This window comes from Cololabis saira, chromosome 4, assembly GCF_033807715.1.
Source record: "Cololabis saira isolate AMF1-May2022 chromosome 4, fColSai1.1, whole genome shotgun sequence".
Taxonomy (NCBI): Eukaryota; Metazoa; Chordata; class Actinopteri; order Beloniformes; family Belonidae; genus Cololabis; species Cololabis saira.
In genome coordinates, this window is record NC_084590.1 from 30139637 (window position 1) to 30155595 (window position 15959).

Below are 15959 nucleotides of genomic sequence, written 5' to 3' on the forward strand. Positions count from 1 at the left end.
TGTCTTTATTGAGCTATACTGCCAATAATCCTGGCTCCATTTACCCCTTAGCATTTGACACATCCTTCTGAGTTATTTAAACCTGTCTGAACACATACGCATGAATTTAAGCATGCTCAAAGTTAAGATGATTTGTCTAAAACCTTAACAATAAAGGCATTTCTAGGAAAACGATTTACACATGAGGGTAGATGGACTGCATTACAGATAATAAGATAAGCTTTCTATGAACCAAAGGAACTACTGCCATGTCAAATATGTCTTTATCATAATGACACTGACCTGTATCTGCAAGATCACACATGACTAAGGGTTGTGTGCGTCACTAACTGGAGCCTCACCTCTGACCCTGAAGAAAAATGAGAATCCTTTTGGCTTTTGTTTTAATACATGTCTGCAGCTCTGTGAAAGACACTGCTGTTATCAAGATTGAGCGTCAAGTCTGACGTGTGAAGAATTTTTGTGCAGGCAGTAATGTAATTTATCCGCACTTCCTTGATGTGTGCTGCGAGTCTGCGGGTGTATGACTGATGATCGTTTTGTTCTAGTGGGTTTAACAAAAAGAGCAGGAATGTCTTTATCGCTGAACAGACGGGTATAAAGCACTCCTGACAACAAGTCCCTGGCAAATGACCAGACTCCTTTGACAGAGCCAGACGGAGGTAAGAGCATAAGAACGCTTTGATTTTTAAATCAATAAAATAACATATATAGCATTAATAGCACATTGACATAATACGCTATGCATATGGGTACAGTGAAAGAAGCCTTGAAAGGTTTAAATGGAGGATCTGCTGAGTACCAGATGAAACAGTTTCCTCTGCAGATGGTTTAAGAAGGTCATAAAGGACAATCTGAAAAGATCTTTGTTGATCTTTTTTTAACTATTCAAAGGAAGAATTGAAGGACTGAAGACAAAATAGTAGAAAATATTAGTAGAAAAAAGGGGAAAGTCAAAGTAAAGATGAGCATGTTTTTTAAATGAAGAAAAACTTCTTTTTTTTTAAACAAACAGAAATTGTCAGTTTTAAAGTGGACAATATTGTAGTCACAGTAGTCATAATATAACTGTCTTATCTGATCAAGTTAATCATATTGAATCATTTCTCAAGCAGGCTATCTAATATCTACTTCATTTACCACATTTTAATGTTTACTTTCGCTGTAATTTTATTCTTAATTTAATTTTGCGTGTGATTTTTCTGTATATTAGTATCTATGTGTTTTTACCATAAATGTACAGAGCTGAGAGCCTGAAGCTGCTCAATAAGGACTTTGATGCTTTGTTGAGTTGTTGAGAGTTTGCTACATTTCACAGACAGCCTGCATGTATATCTGAGGAGAGCTTTTGTGCCAGCACATTATGAGCTGATTGCCATGGATATAATTTGCCTGCAGTGAAAAGGAAAGCGAGAAAGGAGGCAGTCTGCTCCTGTGAAACATTTCAGCAAACCAAAAGTCTGAACAAACCAGCCGCCGATGTACTTTCCATAATATGAATTCCTTAAGTCAGCACACATTCTCATTTGGACAACAAGGGTTTTTTACATTTGAAAATAGATTTGGTATATGAGTTATTAAGCCAAAGAAGCATTTGATGGTGCTGTGCTGCCTGTTATCTTCGACTAACAATGTAACATATGTTTAATTCCAGTTCAAGTCAATTCCTCATCCTCTTGATGATGTGACCAGCCTGGGAAGAAAACAATTGCTTAAAACGGAGAGCAGAGCCACTCAGAGGGATTTATAATGTCAGTCAAGCTTCCAAAGAGGCTGAGCAGCAAGAAAAAAAGTATGTTTATTTCTTTGTTATGTGCTTTTATATAGGTTGTGGAACTGTGTTTGTTTTAGCTGTTATACGTGTGGAAAAGAAAGCACACCTTTAACGACTGAAGTTTTATATATCAGGAAGTACTAGTTAAACAAAAACATCATCTGGTTTTTACCAGGAATTCCAAGTTACACAATGCAACGTCATACAAAGAGCTTCACGTGACACTGTGTCAGTATTCATTCACTGAAAACTTAATGCAGAGAATGAATCAGCAGCCAGAAACTACTACTCCAATATACTGGGTAAATTGATCATCAGTATCATCAATATTAGCACCATTAAAAAGCAGAAGTGTTTACATTTTGATGGTCTGGACTATTCAAGGGTGTGTAACAAAATGCCAAAGAGGAAAGACATCAGTGATGATCTTAGAGAACTGATTGTTATTGCTCATCAATCTGGGTTTTACAAGGCCAATAAGAAACAATTTGGAGTTCATCATTTTACTTAAAAAGAATTTTCACAGATATGACACATCTTAGATAATTTCCAATCGTCCCAGGAGTGAAACTCCCAGCAAGTTCAGCTTAAGGTCAGACTGGAAAAAAAACAGTCAGTGTAAGGGCTGTATTTCAAACTTGACAAGCATTAATGTGGGTGTGTTATCGGTTAACACTGGCAGTATCATTCCCCGGGCGCCGTTCATATGGCAGACCACTGCTCTCTAGTCTCTAGAGATGGGTTAAATGCAGAGACCAAATTCCACCAGCCTGGCTGTGTGGTCATTAATAGTAATAATAATAATAATAAGAAAATAAGCAACAAAAATATGCTTTTTTTAAAGGGTTTCTAAGAGAAAATAGTCTCAACGTTTATCCAAATATAAATTACAAAAACATGTTAAAAGATGATAGGTACAGAAAATGTGTTGATTTTTCAAAATTATTAAAAAACTTTTGTCTGTAAAGACATTTTTGACATATGATAAGCTAACCCTCCACAAAGACTTTTGGATAAGAACGGTGTAAATATTTTTTTTTTTTTTTTTACATTTGGACTGCATTTTATATTTGTTTTCCTTAAACTGAGCTACATAAATACTATAGTGTGACCACTGAGCATACAATAAACAGCTGTGCCAAGTTTGATCTTTTATCTATGCATCCCATTAAGAACAGCAGAAATGTACTTGGGCTGACCACTTCAGAGGCCCCAGCTGACTGTTCTGGCTTAGTAAATCAAATGAGCTGACATTTGTGGGACAGGAGGGATTTGCTTTATAAAAATACAGCATTATTGGCAGTTTTTACTGTGTTTATCCATGAGTTATAATCGGTCTGGTGGCAGCAAGTGTAAGTTATGGTGGTAATGTTACCAAGGTCTAGTTAAGCAACATAGATATAAAATGTTCTGGTACATGAGTATGTGAGTCTGTTGAAACAATAAAGTGCTGTTTTTAATTTGGTAATCAAAGATTCATAACTGCTGTTGTGTTATTTTATGTAGCTTTATATATATATATATACACACACCCATATACGCTGTTTGAGCTGGTAGGCACTACAGCAACTTAAAAGCAAGGTCAGACTGAGGAAAAGTTTCCTTACATCAACATCCTGAACAAATACAAGTAAATTACATGTACCTTACAGTTACCATACATTTTTAAATGTATGGTAACTGTACAGTACATGTAATTTCATGTACATGTACTTCTATGCTTTTTATTCTTATATTATTAGTTTGCATATCTGCACTTTTTATTTACTTGTTGTTTTTACTGTAATTTTTTTGAACTGTGCACAGTAGAAGCTCTACTATTTCGTTGTACATTGTATAATGACAATAATATATATACAAGTTACAGACAGCCTGCATGTCTGTAAGTTATTCTTTTCTTACAGCTGTTATGGAGGAACTTTTAAAGGTTTAAATGTATGGATCTTTGTCTTTACAACATAAATAATCTATCATGCCAAGAGTATTTTGAAAATCAAGGGTGAAAAAATGTCCATATAGCCTACTTGGTTTTTTACGGAGCCCCTAAAGGGACATGGATTTTTTTTTTTTTTTACAATGAGTTTTAAGCGTGCGCGTGAAACCTTTACCCGCGCGCGTAAACCTTTAAGTGAGCACGTAAAGTAGTTTACTTGCAAGCAAAGTGGTAATGTCCTTATAATGGAGTCCCAGGTTAAAATATAGCTCAGCTAAATCCTGTAATGTCATTTCCATTCATAAACAGAGCAGGGCGCAACTGGAGGGTCTCCTGTTCCAGCAAAACTCCCATGCACTTGTTTTTACGTGCTCACGTAGAACAACTTTTAGGCGCTCACTTATAAGTTTTGCGAGAGCGCGTGAAACTTTTTAGTGAGTGCATAAACGTTTTACGTGCTCACGTAAACAACTTTACGTGCTCACTTAAAGGTTTTACGCGCGCGCGTAAAGGTTTCACGCGCACGCTTAAAACTCATTATAAAAAATAAAAAAAATCTGTGTCCCTTTAGGGGCTCCGTAGTTTTTTGTTATTCCTTTTATTCTACAGAAAAAATAAATAAACATATACACACATATACATGTTGGATTAAAATACACAATTATAGTTAGGGCCCGAGCACCTTCAGTGCGAAGGCCCTATTGTATTTGCAGGAATTTTTATTATTATTATTATTATTATTATTATTTTTCTTCTGACAAAGTGATGGCCTTTTTGCCCCCCTTAACATGCCCAAAAAGTCACCAAATTTTGCACCCAAGTCAGGCCTGGCGAAAAATTTGATATTTAATGGTTTGCATTAATGGGCGTGGCAAAATGGCTCAACAGCGCCCCCTTGAAAACTTTGTGCCTCAAGCCCCACGATACGGTTTGACGTACATGCACGAAAATCGGTACACACCTGTATCATGGGACAACTTAAAGAAAAGTCTCTTGCCGTCATGCCCGAAACCGAACAGGAAGTCGGCCATTTTGAATTAATCGTGTCACTTTGGCGCAATTTATGCCATTCCTTCGGCAGTTAATTCAGCCCGAACCGTAACGTGCACCCAGGTGTATTATACATAAAAATGTGCGTCTCCCTCCTGCGACCACACGCATTACTTTTCTCTTTCAAAAGCGTTACCGTGGCGACGCTAGACGCCAAAAAGCGCGCCCACCCTTCATCTGGTTGGTTCAGACAGAAAAAACTTTGCGCCTCAAGCCCCATAATACGGTTTGACGTACATGAACGAAAATTGGTACACTCCTGTATCATGTCGCAACTAAAAGAAAAGTCTCTTGGCGCCATGGCCGAAACCGAACAGGAAGTCGGCCATTTTGAACATTCTGAATTAATTGCGTAATTTTGGAGCAATATATGCCATTCTTCGAGAGTTAATTCAGCCCGAACCGTATCGTGAACCCAGATGTGTTATACATCAAAATGTGCGTCTCCATCCTGCGACTACACGCATTACTTTTCTCTTTCGAAAGTGTTACCGTGGCGACGCTAGACGCCAACAAGCGCACCCCCCCTTCATCTGATTGGTCCATATTTGATAGTTCCCCAAAAGGCACCAAATTTGGCATGCAAGCCAGGCCTGGTGATAAATTTGATATTTCATGGTTTGCATTAATGGGCGTGGCAAAATGGCTCAACAGCGCCCCCCGGAAAACTTTGTGCCTCAAGCCCCACAATACGGTTTGACGTACATGCACGAAAATCGCTACACACCTGTATCATGGCACAACTTAAAGAAAAGTCTCTTGGAGCCATGGCCAAAACCGAACAGGATGTCGGCCATTTTGAATAAATTGTGTCATTTTGGCGAAATTTATGCCATTCCTTCGAGAGTTAATTCAGCCCGAACCGTATCGTGCACCCAGGTGTGTTATACATCAAAATGTGCGTCTACATCCTGCGACACCACGCATTACTTTTCTCTTTCAAAAGTGTTACCGTGGCGATGCTAGACGCCAAAAGGCGCGCCCCCCCTTCATGTGATTGGTCCATATTTGATAGTTCTCCAAAAGTCACCAAATTTTGCATGCAAGCCAGGCCTGGTGATAAATTTTATATTTCATGGTTTGCATTAATGGGCGTGGCCTAACGGCTCAACAGCGCCACCTTGAATACTTTTCTCTGCCATAACTTTTGAATGGTTTGACATAGAGAGTCGTGGGTGGTGTCATCAGATTCTGTATGGAGTCCTTGACCTTCATTGGCCTGAATTAGCCCCGCCCCTTCTTCTGATTGGTTGTCCCTTTTTTCTGCTATAAACGTTGAATGGTTTGACATAGGAAGTCGTAGGTGGTGTCAAGGGACTCTGCAATGAGTCCTTGAGCTTCTTTGGCCTGAATTAGCCCCGCCCCTTCTTCTGATTGGTTGTCCCTTTTTTATAATAAAATCGCCACGAGCCGCCAGTCGCTCTCGCGCTGACTCCCGCTTCCTGATTCAAACGTCTGCCGGCCCCGCCCCCCGACCAATCGGTGGCGAGTAGGGTGATGACGGCCCCGCCTCCCGACCAATCAGTGGCGCGGAGGGTGATGACGGCCCCGCCCCCCGACCAATCGGTGGCGAGTAGGGTGATGACGGCCCCGCCCCCCGACCAATCAGTGGCGAGTAGGGTGATGACGGCCCCGCCCCCCGACCAATCAGCTCCCTGTAATGTGGTGACGTCAGAAATATTCCCAGCTCAGCCCGGTTACAACCTTGGCAGAATGGTTACAGAAAAAGTAATAATTAAAATAGTAGGGTTTTACTAATATTTATAACTTACAAATATTTAAAAAAAAATAGAAAAAACAGCTCCAGACTTACATTACTAAATATCGATATGTTGGTCTCTCCTAAGTCAGTAGGTCAAATAGAAATGAGAAGCTGAGTCTTAGCTCAGCCAGAGCGTTCCCGTCTTTGGAGTCAGAGATCAGAGTTCGATTCTCGCAGTATCCAGACTTTTTTGTCAGCAATTTTTTTTTTTTCTACATCAATATGTGCGTCCCTGTCCTGCAACGACGCACATTACTTTTCTCATTTAAAAGCGTTACCGCGGCAACGCTAGACACCAAAAAGTGCGCCCACCCTTCATCTGATTGGTTCAGAGGGAAAAAACTTTGAGCCTCAAGCCCCATAATACGGTTTGACGTACATGAACGAAAATCGGTACACACCTGTATCATGTCGCAACTTAAAGAAAAGTCTCTTGGCGCCATGGCCGAAATTGAACAGGAAGTCGGCCATTTTGAATTAATTGTGTAATTTTGGCGCAATTAATGCCATTCCTTCGGCAATTAATACGGCCCGAACCGTAACGTGCATCCAGGTGACTTATACATCAAAATGTGCGTCTCCATCTTGCGCCTACGCGCATTACTTTTCTCTTTCAAAAGTGTTACCGTGGCGATGCTAGACGCCAAAAAGCGTGCCCCCTTAATCTGATTGGTCCATATTTGATAGTTCTCCAAAAGTCACCAAATTTTGCATGCAAGCCAGGCCTGGTGATAAATTTGATATTTCATGGTTTGCATTATTGGGCGTGGCCTAACGGCTCAACAGCGCCCCCCGGAAAACTTTTCTCTGCCATAACTTTTGAATGGTTTGACATAAAGAGTCATGGGTGGTGTCATGGGACTCGGTATTGATTCCTTGACCATAATTGGTGAAAATTAGCCCCGCCCCTTCTTTTGATTGGTTGTCCCTATTTCCTGCTATAACTTTTGAATGGTTTGACATGGAGAGTCGTGGGTGGTGTCATCAGACTCTGTATGGAGTCCTTGACCTTCATTGGCCTGAATTAGCCCCGCCCCTTCTTGTGATTGGTTGTCCCTTTTTTCTGCTATAACTTTTGAATGGTTTGACATAGAGAGTCGTGGGTGGTGTCATTTCTGATATGCTTATGGGGTCGGTGGACGTGAGTGCGAGGGCCCGTTCATCGCTGCTTGCAGCTTTAATTTGTTTTGTTTTTTTATACAGAGCTTTGAATAATTGGTGTATTTTTTCAAACCAGAACTTCCAAAGGACAATGTCCAGCCAGAGATACTACAGAAGCTTGGCCTGGAGGCTTGCTCCACTGCACCACTGGATCCATCATCTATCTTAGATATCAGTACGTGGACTCTGGAGAACCATGCTCCTCGAGAGCTCAAGGATCTACCTAATGCTTTCCTCCGACGTCTTTGGCTGCTTAGCCAAGATGCTCGGAGTCCTTGCATACAACCTGAACAAAATGGTCTCAACAAAGACAATGCATCACCCACGGAAGAGCTCACTGGATTTGAATCCACAAAGCAAAGTCCCATTCACCCCCTTGATCTGGTCACATCTGTCTTTTTGTCTGCAAATACTTTTCTTCAGCAGGAGATGACTGTGCACATGATGCAATGCAAGTTTGCTGTCCCACTGGTTCTCCCAAATGTTGATCCAGAAGAACCCAGCCATTTCCTTCTTTGGCCTCTAAGAGCTGTTGTGAGCAGATGGTGGTCTCACACTCTGGATATGAATCGTAGATTGCAAGAAGGGAATTTGGCAAGCATGTGCATGCCGATTGTTTCATGCGTGAAATTTGGCCATTGCAATGTTTCTAAGTCAAAAGTGCTAAACCATGTCCTGAATGGACTTAAGCCTGGCAGTGAAACGTTTGTCCACAAGGGCATGGATGGAGGACAGCTGCCCAGAAAACTCTCAAATGGCCTCGTTGAGATTGGATGGCATCTACCCACTGGAGATATCAACAGAGACATTTTCCCTGTCCCTGTAGTCATCTCTAATCTACGCGGTAATGCAAGCACACATGAGAAAAGCCTCAGTCTTCTCTGTCAAGCATCTTCAGCTGTTGTTGTGTTCTGTGGGGATCTTAGGGAGAAGGACAAACAACTTCTTGTATCTTGCAAAGACATTGCAAAAAAGATTATACTGATTGACTTCTCAGAGACAGATAAACAAGAAAACAGAGTTGTGGAATTTGTTGGTCTTGAAGAGCAGATGGGGCTTCCCAAAGGCTCTGTGCTCCCAGGGGGCACTTTGAGTGAGGAAGATGTGGCCAGTAAGCTGTGTGAAAACCTGAAAAATTTGTTTCCAGATAAACTCAAGCTTGTTACACTTGAGGCAGCAGCAACATTAGCAGTGGAACTAGGTCTAAATGTGGATGAAGGTCCAGTCTGTAAAAAGGCAATGGCCACAGTGGAAGAAGTGTTGAGAGGTTTGGATGAGGGACCTGCTGAGTATTGGATGAAACAGTTTCCTTTGCAGGGGCCGTTGTGGAGCAAACTGGGAGAACTAGATAAAATGGAGAGTAAACAAAGAAAAGAAGGGAATATTGACCCCCAACTTCAAAAACAAAAGAAAGACATCTTCGCCGAGTTGAGCAGCTACAGAATAACTCCAGCTATGAAGCTTTTCACTGATGCTCTATTCACAACAGACAAAATGGAGAGGAGTTATTTTCTTACCTGGCTCAAACTAAGGCTTGATATGATGCAAACAAAAGAACAAAACAATTCACAAGAGGTTTCGCCAGTGCCGCAGACGGAAAATAAAAGTACCGGTAACATGCCTGAAAATTTGGAAGACATTGAACATGGTGCTGGGGACAGCAACAGTTTTTGCTCTGTTTCAGCATTTCAAGTGACTGAAGGCCAGCCTGAAAACACTGAAATGTTTGTTTCTGAGCAACAATGTGAGATAGTTCAAGAGTTATGTGCTGTGATACAATCTGCAGTAAAGACCACAGAATCTCCATCAGATAACACTAACAGTGATATTCAAAATGTTGAAATCACAGAAGACGAAGTCTCTTTTGAAGATCAAAATTCACACCAAGTTTCTGAGGACCAAATTTGTAATTTAGATTCAGAAACCGTAAGCTGCAAAGAAAAGCACCTGGATATAACAGAGATAACACGTGCTGTCCCCAAGTTGGCTCCCCCAGCTGAACAACAAATGTGCAATGAAGTGTCTTCTGAAAATCAGGCAACCTCAAATTCACAGCCTGTTGAACTTGATCCCTACTCAATTGGCCTTGAGCATTTCTTGCGTGAGATGGGCCTAATGTTTGAGCTGACACACATCAGCCCCAGCAGTGGGAATCAAAACATTTTGCGTTTGCCCAGCGTAGCCACAGACCTTCTTCTCTATGGCGTTCCCCTTGAAATAATGGATGGCAATGCTTCAAATATCCCTATGTGCTGGCTGGGCTGCATCTTTGCAGAGCTCAAACGTCGCCTAGCTCAAGAGCATTTAAGGACCCGAGTGCTGACAAACCTTGGCATGCATAATGCTAAAAATGCAGAGGTTCTTTCTGCACTGTTTGGTGTAAAATTTCCATATGGGGGGAGAACAACAAATAGAGGCGTGTATATGGCTGCACTGGCGATCCCCAGTCATCTTAAAAAAGACATGGAGTGTGATTTGCTGTTGTTAATGGATGTAGAAGGTCTCTGTTCATTTCCAGTGAACAACAAAGAAAGTATGCTGATCCATGACAATGAAATGACAACGGTTGCAATAGGACTGAGTGATGTTTTAGTGCAAAACATTTCCCAACATTCTGATGAGAACTTTGAAACAGCCTTCTCTGTCATGGTCAATGGCCTCTTACGTACCAAAGAATGTGGCTCCTTACCTATCTGCCAAATCCTGGCCGAAGACAAGGGAATAAACAGCATATTACAGGCCTCTCAGACAAAGCATATTTATGACATGCTACTTACTGAGTCTGAGGACAGAAGAAATGTTGATAATGGTTGTGCAAAGACTACAAGTTCTGCCAGCTTTGTCAAAGGCCCTTGGACCAAAATGTTTCTCTCCGAACCAGTTGACACTGAGTACAGTATGGCTGTGTTAAAGCTGAAGCAAAACCTGTTTGAGTCACTGAAAAGGTGTACAGCCAAGTCTGAAGCCTCAGGTCTGCCAGAATTTATGGCACACTTGTGTGCTGTGTGGGATGCTGTGAAATCAGAATCATTTTCCATTGGCCTGGAAAATATGGATGTAGCTTCAGCATTTACATTACTATGCACAGAGTTTTTCCAATGGAAGCAAAGTTTACTGGAAAACATTGAAAGCTGGCTGCTGGAGGCATCAACAAAAATCTTTGCCACAAAGGCAAAGGCTTTGGATAGTTCTGTCCAAAATAGCCTTCTGAATGGGCTGAAGAATGAAGCCCAAGAGGAAGTCAAATCAGAAGTGAACAAAGTCAAGTCAAAAGCAGAGGCCTATCTGATGAAGGATGACATTTTCAAAGTGCATGCTGAAACATTCAAGCCAATCCTAATGAGCAATGTGAGCAACCTCCAGGAGCAAGTAATGGAACAGATAATGAAAAAGTTAGATACAATCAATGAGATCCATTGTTCTTCCACTCAGCTGAAGAAATTTGAGAGCATGCTGGAAGAAGAGCAAGAGTTCAAGCTACTTGCATTAGTTGAGACAAGCAAGTCAACAAAAATCCTCCTCCAGGATAATGAATTAGAGGAGGAGTTTGACATTGTGTGGAGTAAAACAGTGGCTGAATTTGACTTCAGGCCCTCAGAAACCGATGACATTACGACAAGAGTGAGAGATGTATTAAGGCAGAATCTAATCCACCGCAGCCTCCAGAAACATATGAAAAAGCTTGATATTTTTGGCCAAAACCAGACCTCTGACTTCCAAGTTCATGACGAGCACTTTGGCTACCGCAGCAGATTAAAACACATGTTTGAAGACAACAACAGACAGCAGAGATTAGAAGCTCAACAGCTTGCATGGAAGATCCTAGATGAGTACAAACAGTTTGTTGAACATAAATGTAGCTTGCCTGCAGATTTCTCTGACAGCTACATTGTAGAACTCCTGGAAACTGTAGAAAAAGCTTTGGGGGGAAAATCTATGGAAATCAGATCGGCTTTTGAAGTTGATTTGAAGCTGCATCTCTGTAACGCTGCATGTCAAGACTTCCAGAAGCTCCATGATCGCTTTGCCAAGGACAAAGAACTTTTGTTCTGCATTTCTGCAGCCAAGGCCAACTTCTTGGCCGAGTTCATCTATAACTTCAGGAAGAGAGATGAGTGCCAGAGATTGGCCAAAGCGTTCACCTCCATGGTCATTACCCCTACAGTGTTGGACTACATCAAGAAACCATTGGGAATGCAGATTGCAGAACAGATTAAAGATAAAGCCAAGCAGTATCGGTCTCCACAAGCCTTCCAGCAAAGCTTGCTGGAGGAGCTGATTAAAGAGGACCACTTTGAAAGCTTCAAGGAATATCTGTTGTCCTATGACAACTTCAGGCTGATGAAGATCCAGGAAACAGTGGAGGCTCACCTTTCTGAATCAAACAGCTTAAGCCAATGGAGGCAACAAAGACTGGGAGAAATTATAGGAAAGATTTCAGCAGCTGTGAGTCAAACACCAGAAGGTCTCAATGGAGCGCTCAGTGATACAAAGCCATTGCTCGAGAGAGCGTGTCTGGTTTTAGAGGAAGATGCAGATATTGATGTTGGCAGGGCCTCCCTAAATGGACCGCTCTTCAGTATCACAACAGATTGGGATCGTTTTGTTAAATGTGTAATGGAGTTATTGGCTACATTGCGGCTAGATCTTGGCCAGGAGTTCTCCCAAAATGTGGATATCAACCAGCTACTCAACAGCCTTTCAGTTCAGCCCCAGGACTACCTCTTCAAAAAAGTGAGAGGCTGTGACAAAAAGTGTCCTTTATGCGGAGCCCCCTGTGAGGTAGATGATCTTGGGCATGAAGTTCACAAGGCCTTGCTCCATCGACCCAAGGGCTTAATATTGTATGACTCCAGTTCTCTGCCCTGCACCAGCTGGCCTGAAAGCCAAATCCCAGGTAAAGACGACAGTGCAAAAGATAAATCCGTGACATGCAAGGACCTTCATTCTCTACATCCAAACTGGAGCAACTCATCTGATGACCCTGACAGACCAGAGGCCAGTGTTTACTGGAGGTACTGTAAATAAACTAATCATGCAAATATTTATTGTGCATGATCTGTAAGTTACATAGCAGCATTCTGCATGTGTATGTACTGTATGTTTCCCTATTAAACTAACAAAATATTTTTTAATTTATAGATACGTACTGACACGGTTCAGTGAAAAGTTTGCAAAGGAATTCCAGCAGGAACCAGCAAAAATTCCAGAGGAGTGGAGGAAGATCACTCAGGAGGAGGCTTTAGACAATCTGAAGGAAGTCTTTGAAGCCAGCGAGAACTGAAAAAAATTGCACTTAGATAATTGTATTATGCAACTTTTTCAAAGCCATGCTGATTTCTGAATCATAGAATGCTGAAAACCTAATTTCAGCTTTCTAACTTTAATAAGGACTGCCCTGTGATGTGCGATATCAATGATAATTTATACTGTATATAGCAATTTTAGATTAGATTCGGGTAATATTTGACAAAAACATAAGTTATATCACAATTACTACTTTTTTTTCCAATGACTTACTTAGTATGTTTCATTTATTAGAAATAATTTCAAAATTGTACATTGTAACATTCCTACCGTGCTTTTACTTGAAAAGGAAGGAAGAAGTGATAACATGAATAGTGTATTGACTTTAACCCCTTAACGACTGATGCTTTTTATTAGATACAAACGCTACCAGCCAAAGGTTTGGACACATTGTATCCATATTTGAATTGGAACGTGTGTCCAAACTTTTAACTGGTAATGTAGCCTCACCCATAATCAAAAAGATAAAAACAAGATTTATATAATGAAAGAAATCCAGACAAATACATAAATTAATTAACTGATTAAAAAGAATAAAATTAAATGACCTTATCTATTCAGGACATACAAGAAAAGCTAAATTGAAAACTGTTAAAAATATAATTAGGAATGGTTTTAATTTCAATATATATTTAACACTTGAAATTAAGAAAAACAGGACATTTTTGTGTATAATTCATATGCCAGGCATTAGAGGGTGGTATATACTCAGTACTCATACTATACATACTCAGTATGAGAACAGTATGTGTTCATAAAATAGGAAAAATACTGCACAGTCAATATTTATCAAATACATTTTCTTTTGTGTTTGTAGGTGTGTAGTTGTTTTGTTTTTTTAAAATGTGCATGTTTTTTCAAAGGGGGTTCATAGAAACAATTTTCTGACTTTTATCTTATGTGTCATTTTATATGTTCTGATGCTTAACACAACTGATGTTATATTTTTGAGAATAAAAATATTAAATGAAGACAAATCCTAAATAAAGGGAAAAGAATGCTTATAACAATTTGTTTCAGTCTGTTAAAGTACTGTATGTAGTCAGCCATGACAATCACGATAACCTGTACTGAGGTGAAACTGGGCCAAAATGTTTGTTTGACCCCGAGTTGGGTCCTTTTATTATTATTATTATTTATATTATTTAATTTATTTTTTATTATTATTTATCATAGCGCTAGATTTTTAATTTCAAATAAAGAAAAAAATGGTTTTAAAGGTGCGTATCCATAGATAAAGCACTACAATGAAAATAAATATAAATAAATAAAACCAGGAGACTTTAACAACAGAACAATTAGCTTAAATGGTAAAAGGAAAACTCATCAATATTACATTAATGTAACTTGATACGCTGTTAAGCAGTAACAGTCCCTTTCCAGCTGGCTTTTACACCAAAACAGAAGCTGTAATATTTTTCAAAGTTACTGGAGCAAAGCTGAATGCAGACTCTTGCCAGTCTCATTTATAGGCTTCAATCAATGCAAAAAAGAAACGCCTAACTTACAGAGGAGTTAGTGAACCATGTGCATTTTTTTATTTTTTTCATAAATTGACTTTGGACAAATGTAGCCACTTTTATCAGGTGTTATTGAAGACTTTTGGAGACTAATGTGAAAGCTCATCTTATTCTCGCTCTTAGTGAGCAGCCGGTGCTGCCAAGGGCCCCTCCCCATACCAAAACACTCTTAGGCAGCTGCTTTTTCAGGTACAGGCGCTGTAGGAGACGTTCAAGGCATCTACAAAATCCACCGCTGGCTGATCGTGCCCAAGCCCAGACTCATTGATTAACAATAAATACTTATTAATACATAATTCTTATTACCGGTAGTTTAATTGTTATAGTAATTTTTTAATACCATTGTGGTGGTCTGAAGTCAGAAGAACGGAGGACAGTTGGAATTGGGACTTTCATACCAATTTTAATTATGCAAACTAGGACGTGATGCCATTTAACCTTCTAGTGATATTTAGGAGAGCCAAAAGCTGCTTTCTCCACTGAGCAGTTGGCAACACTGTTACCAGGTAAATATATTAGTCAACCCAGCACTGGTTCACCAAAGAATCCATTCCACCTGATCAATAAGAGAATATTCATTTCCATTGAAAGTCGACTCCAGGTGTTCCTACAACAGTTCACCGCATGCAAGTGTAAACAAATATAGTTCATCAAACATCTCTTTCATAAAGTTTACAACCAAAGTAAGTCATTCAGTGCAGACTGCTCACAACGGGAGTCAGTAACGCCAGCTTGATTACCATCTCACAATGTCCAGCTAAAACTACATTAGTTTGTTGCATGTTCTCAAAGTTAGCCCCATATCAGTTTAAATGGATGTTATATTAAACTCAACATTGAACAATGAATTGGAAGCTTTGTTTTGTTTACTTCATTCTAAGTAATAGAGATTACAAAGTTGTTGGTTTTATACAGAATTCACCAGGTTTGTGCAAGCAAATTAGGAATTTGATTCAGCCATTTCGTCCAAATTTCGTAATGACATCAATCATAGACAGCTATATCATTTTACAAGTCCAAAAATGGAGCCAGGTTAATAGACACCTACATAAATGTAGGCGTCTAATAACCTGTTAAAAGGCAACAGATAGCAGGACGTCATCTACCTCATCTAAAACACTGACCTGTTGGTCATCCCAAAGAAGCTATTTGAGAAATAACTAATTCTATTGAAGATCAAAGCTCTCTGTACCACAGAGTTTGCATCAGTAAAATAATTAATTACAGTCTGCTTAAGACCAAAGAGACTTAAGGGTTGAACGACTGATGAACACAGAGAGGAAGAGATAAAAATCTGCCTTTTTACATGTAAGACAGATATCCCTTCATTGATCCTATGAGTCACTCATATGACTCATGATGAAGCAATCAAACCTCACAGTGCCATTCCTTTTAGTAAATACTGATATTTATGCATTGCTGGCAGTTTGTTTGACACATTTTGTCTTATTG

At 40.0% G+C, this 15959-nt stretch overlaps 1 protein-coding gene across 1 annotated transcript; it reads left to right on the top strand.

The window, feature by feature from the left end:
• The first annotated feature begins 545 nt into the window (after window positions 1–545).
• Window positions 546–14010, top strand: si:dkey-202l22.6 (interferon-induced very large GTPase 1). Its single transcript, XM_061719378.1, has 4 exons — window positions 546–662; window positions 1655–1792; window positions 7757–12695; window positions 12823–14010. Exons 2-4 carry the CDS (start codon window positions 1750–1752, stop codon window positions 12962–12964), a joined length of 5124 nt encoding a protein of 1707 aa, XP_061575362.1. The 5' UTR covers window positions 546–662; window positions 1655–1749; the 3' UTR covers window positions 12965–14010.
• The last annotated feature ends 1949 nt before the right edge of the window (window positions 14011–15959 follow it).

Coding starts and splice junctions, on each gene's coding strand:
- si:dkey-202l22.6 (XM_061719378.1), top strand. CDS start 1,750: ATGTCAGTCAAGCTTCCAAAGAGGCTGAGCAGCAAGAAAAAAA. Junction 1,793..7,756: donor GCTGAGCAGCAAGAAAAAAA/GTATGTTTATTT, acceptor TTTTCAAACCAG/AACTTCCAAAGGACAATGTC. Junction 12,696..12,822: donor GAGGCCAGTGTTTACTGGAG/GTACTGTAAATA, acceptor TTTAATTTATAG/ATACGTACTGACACGGTTCA.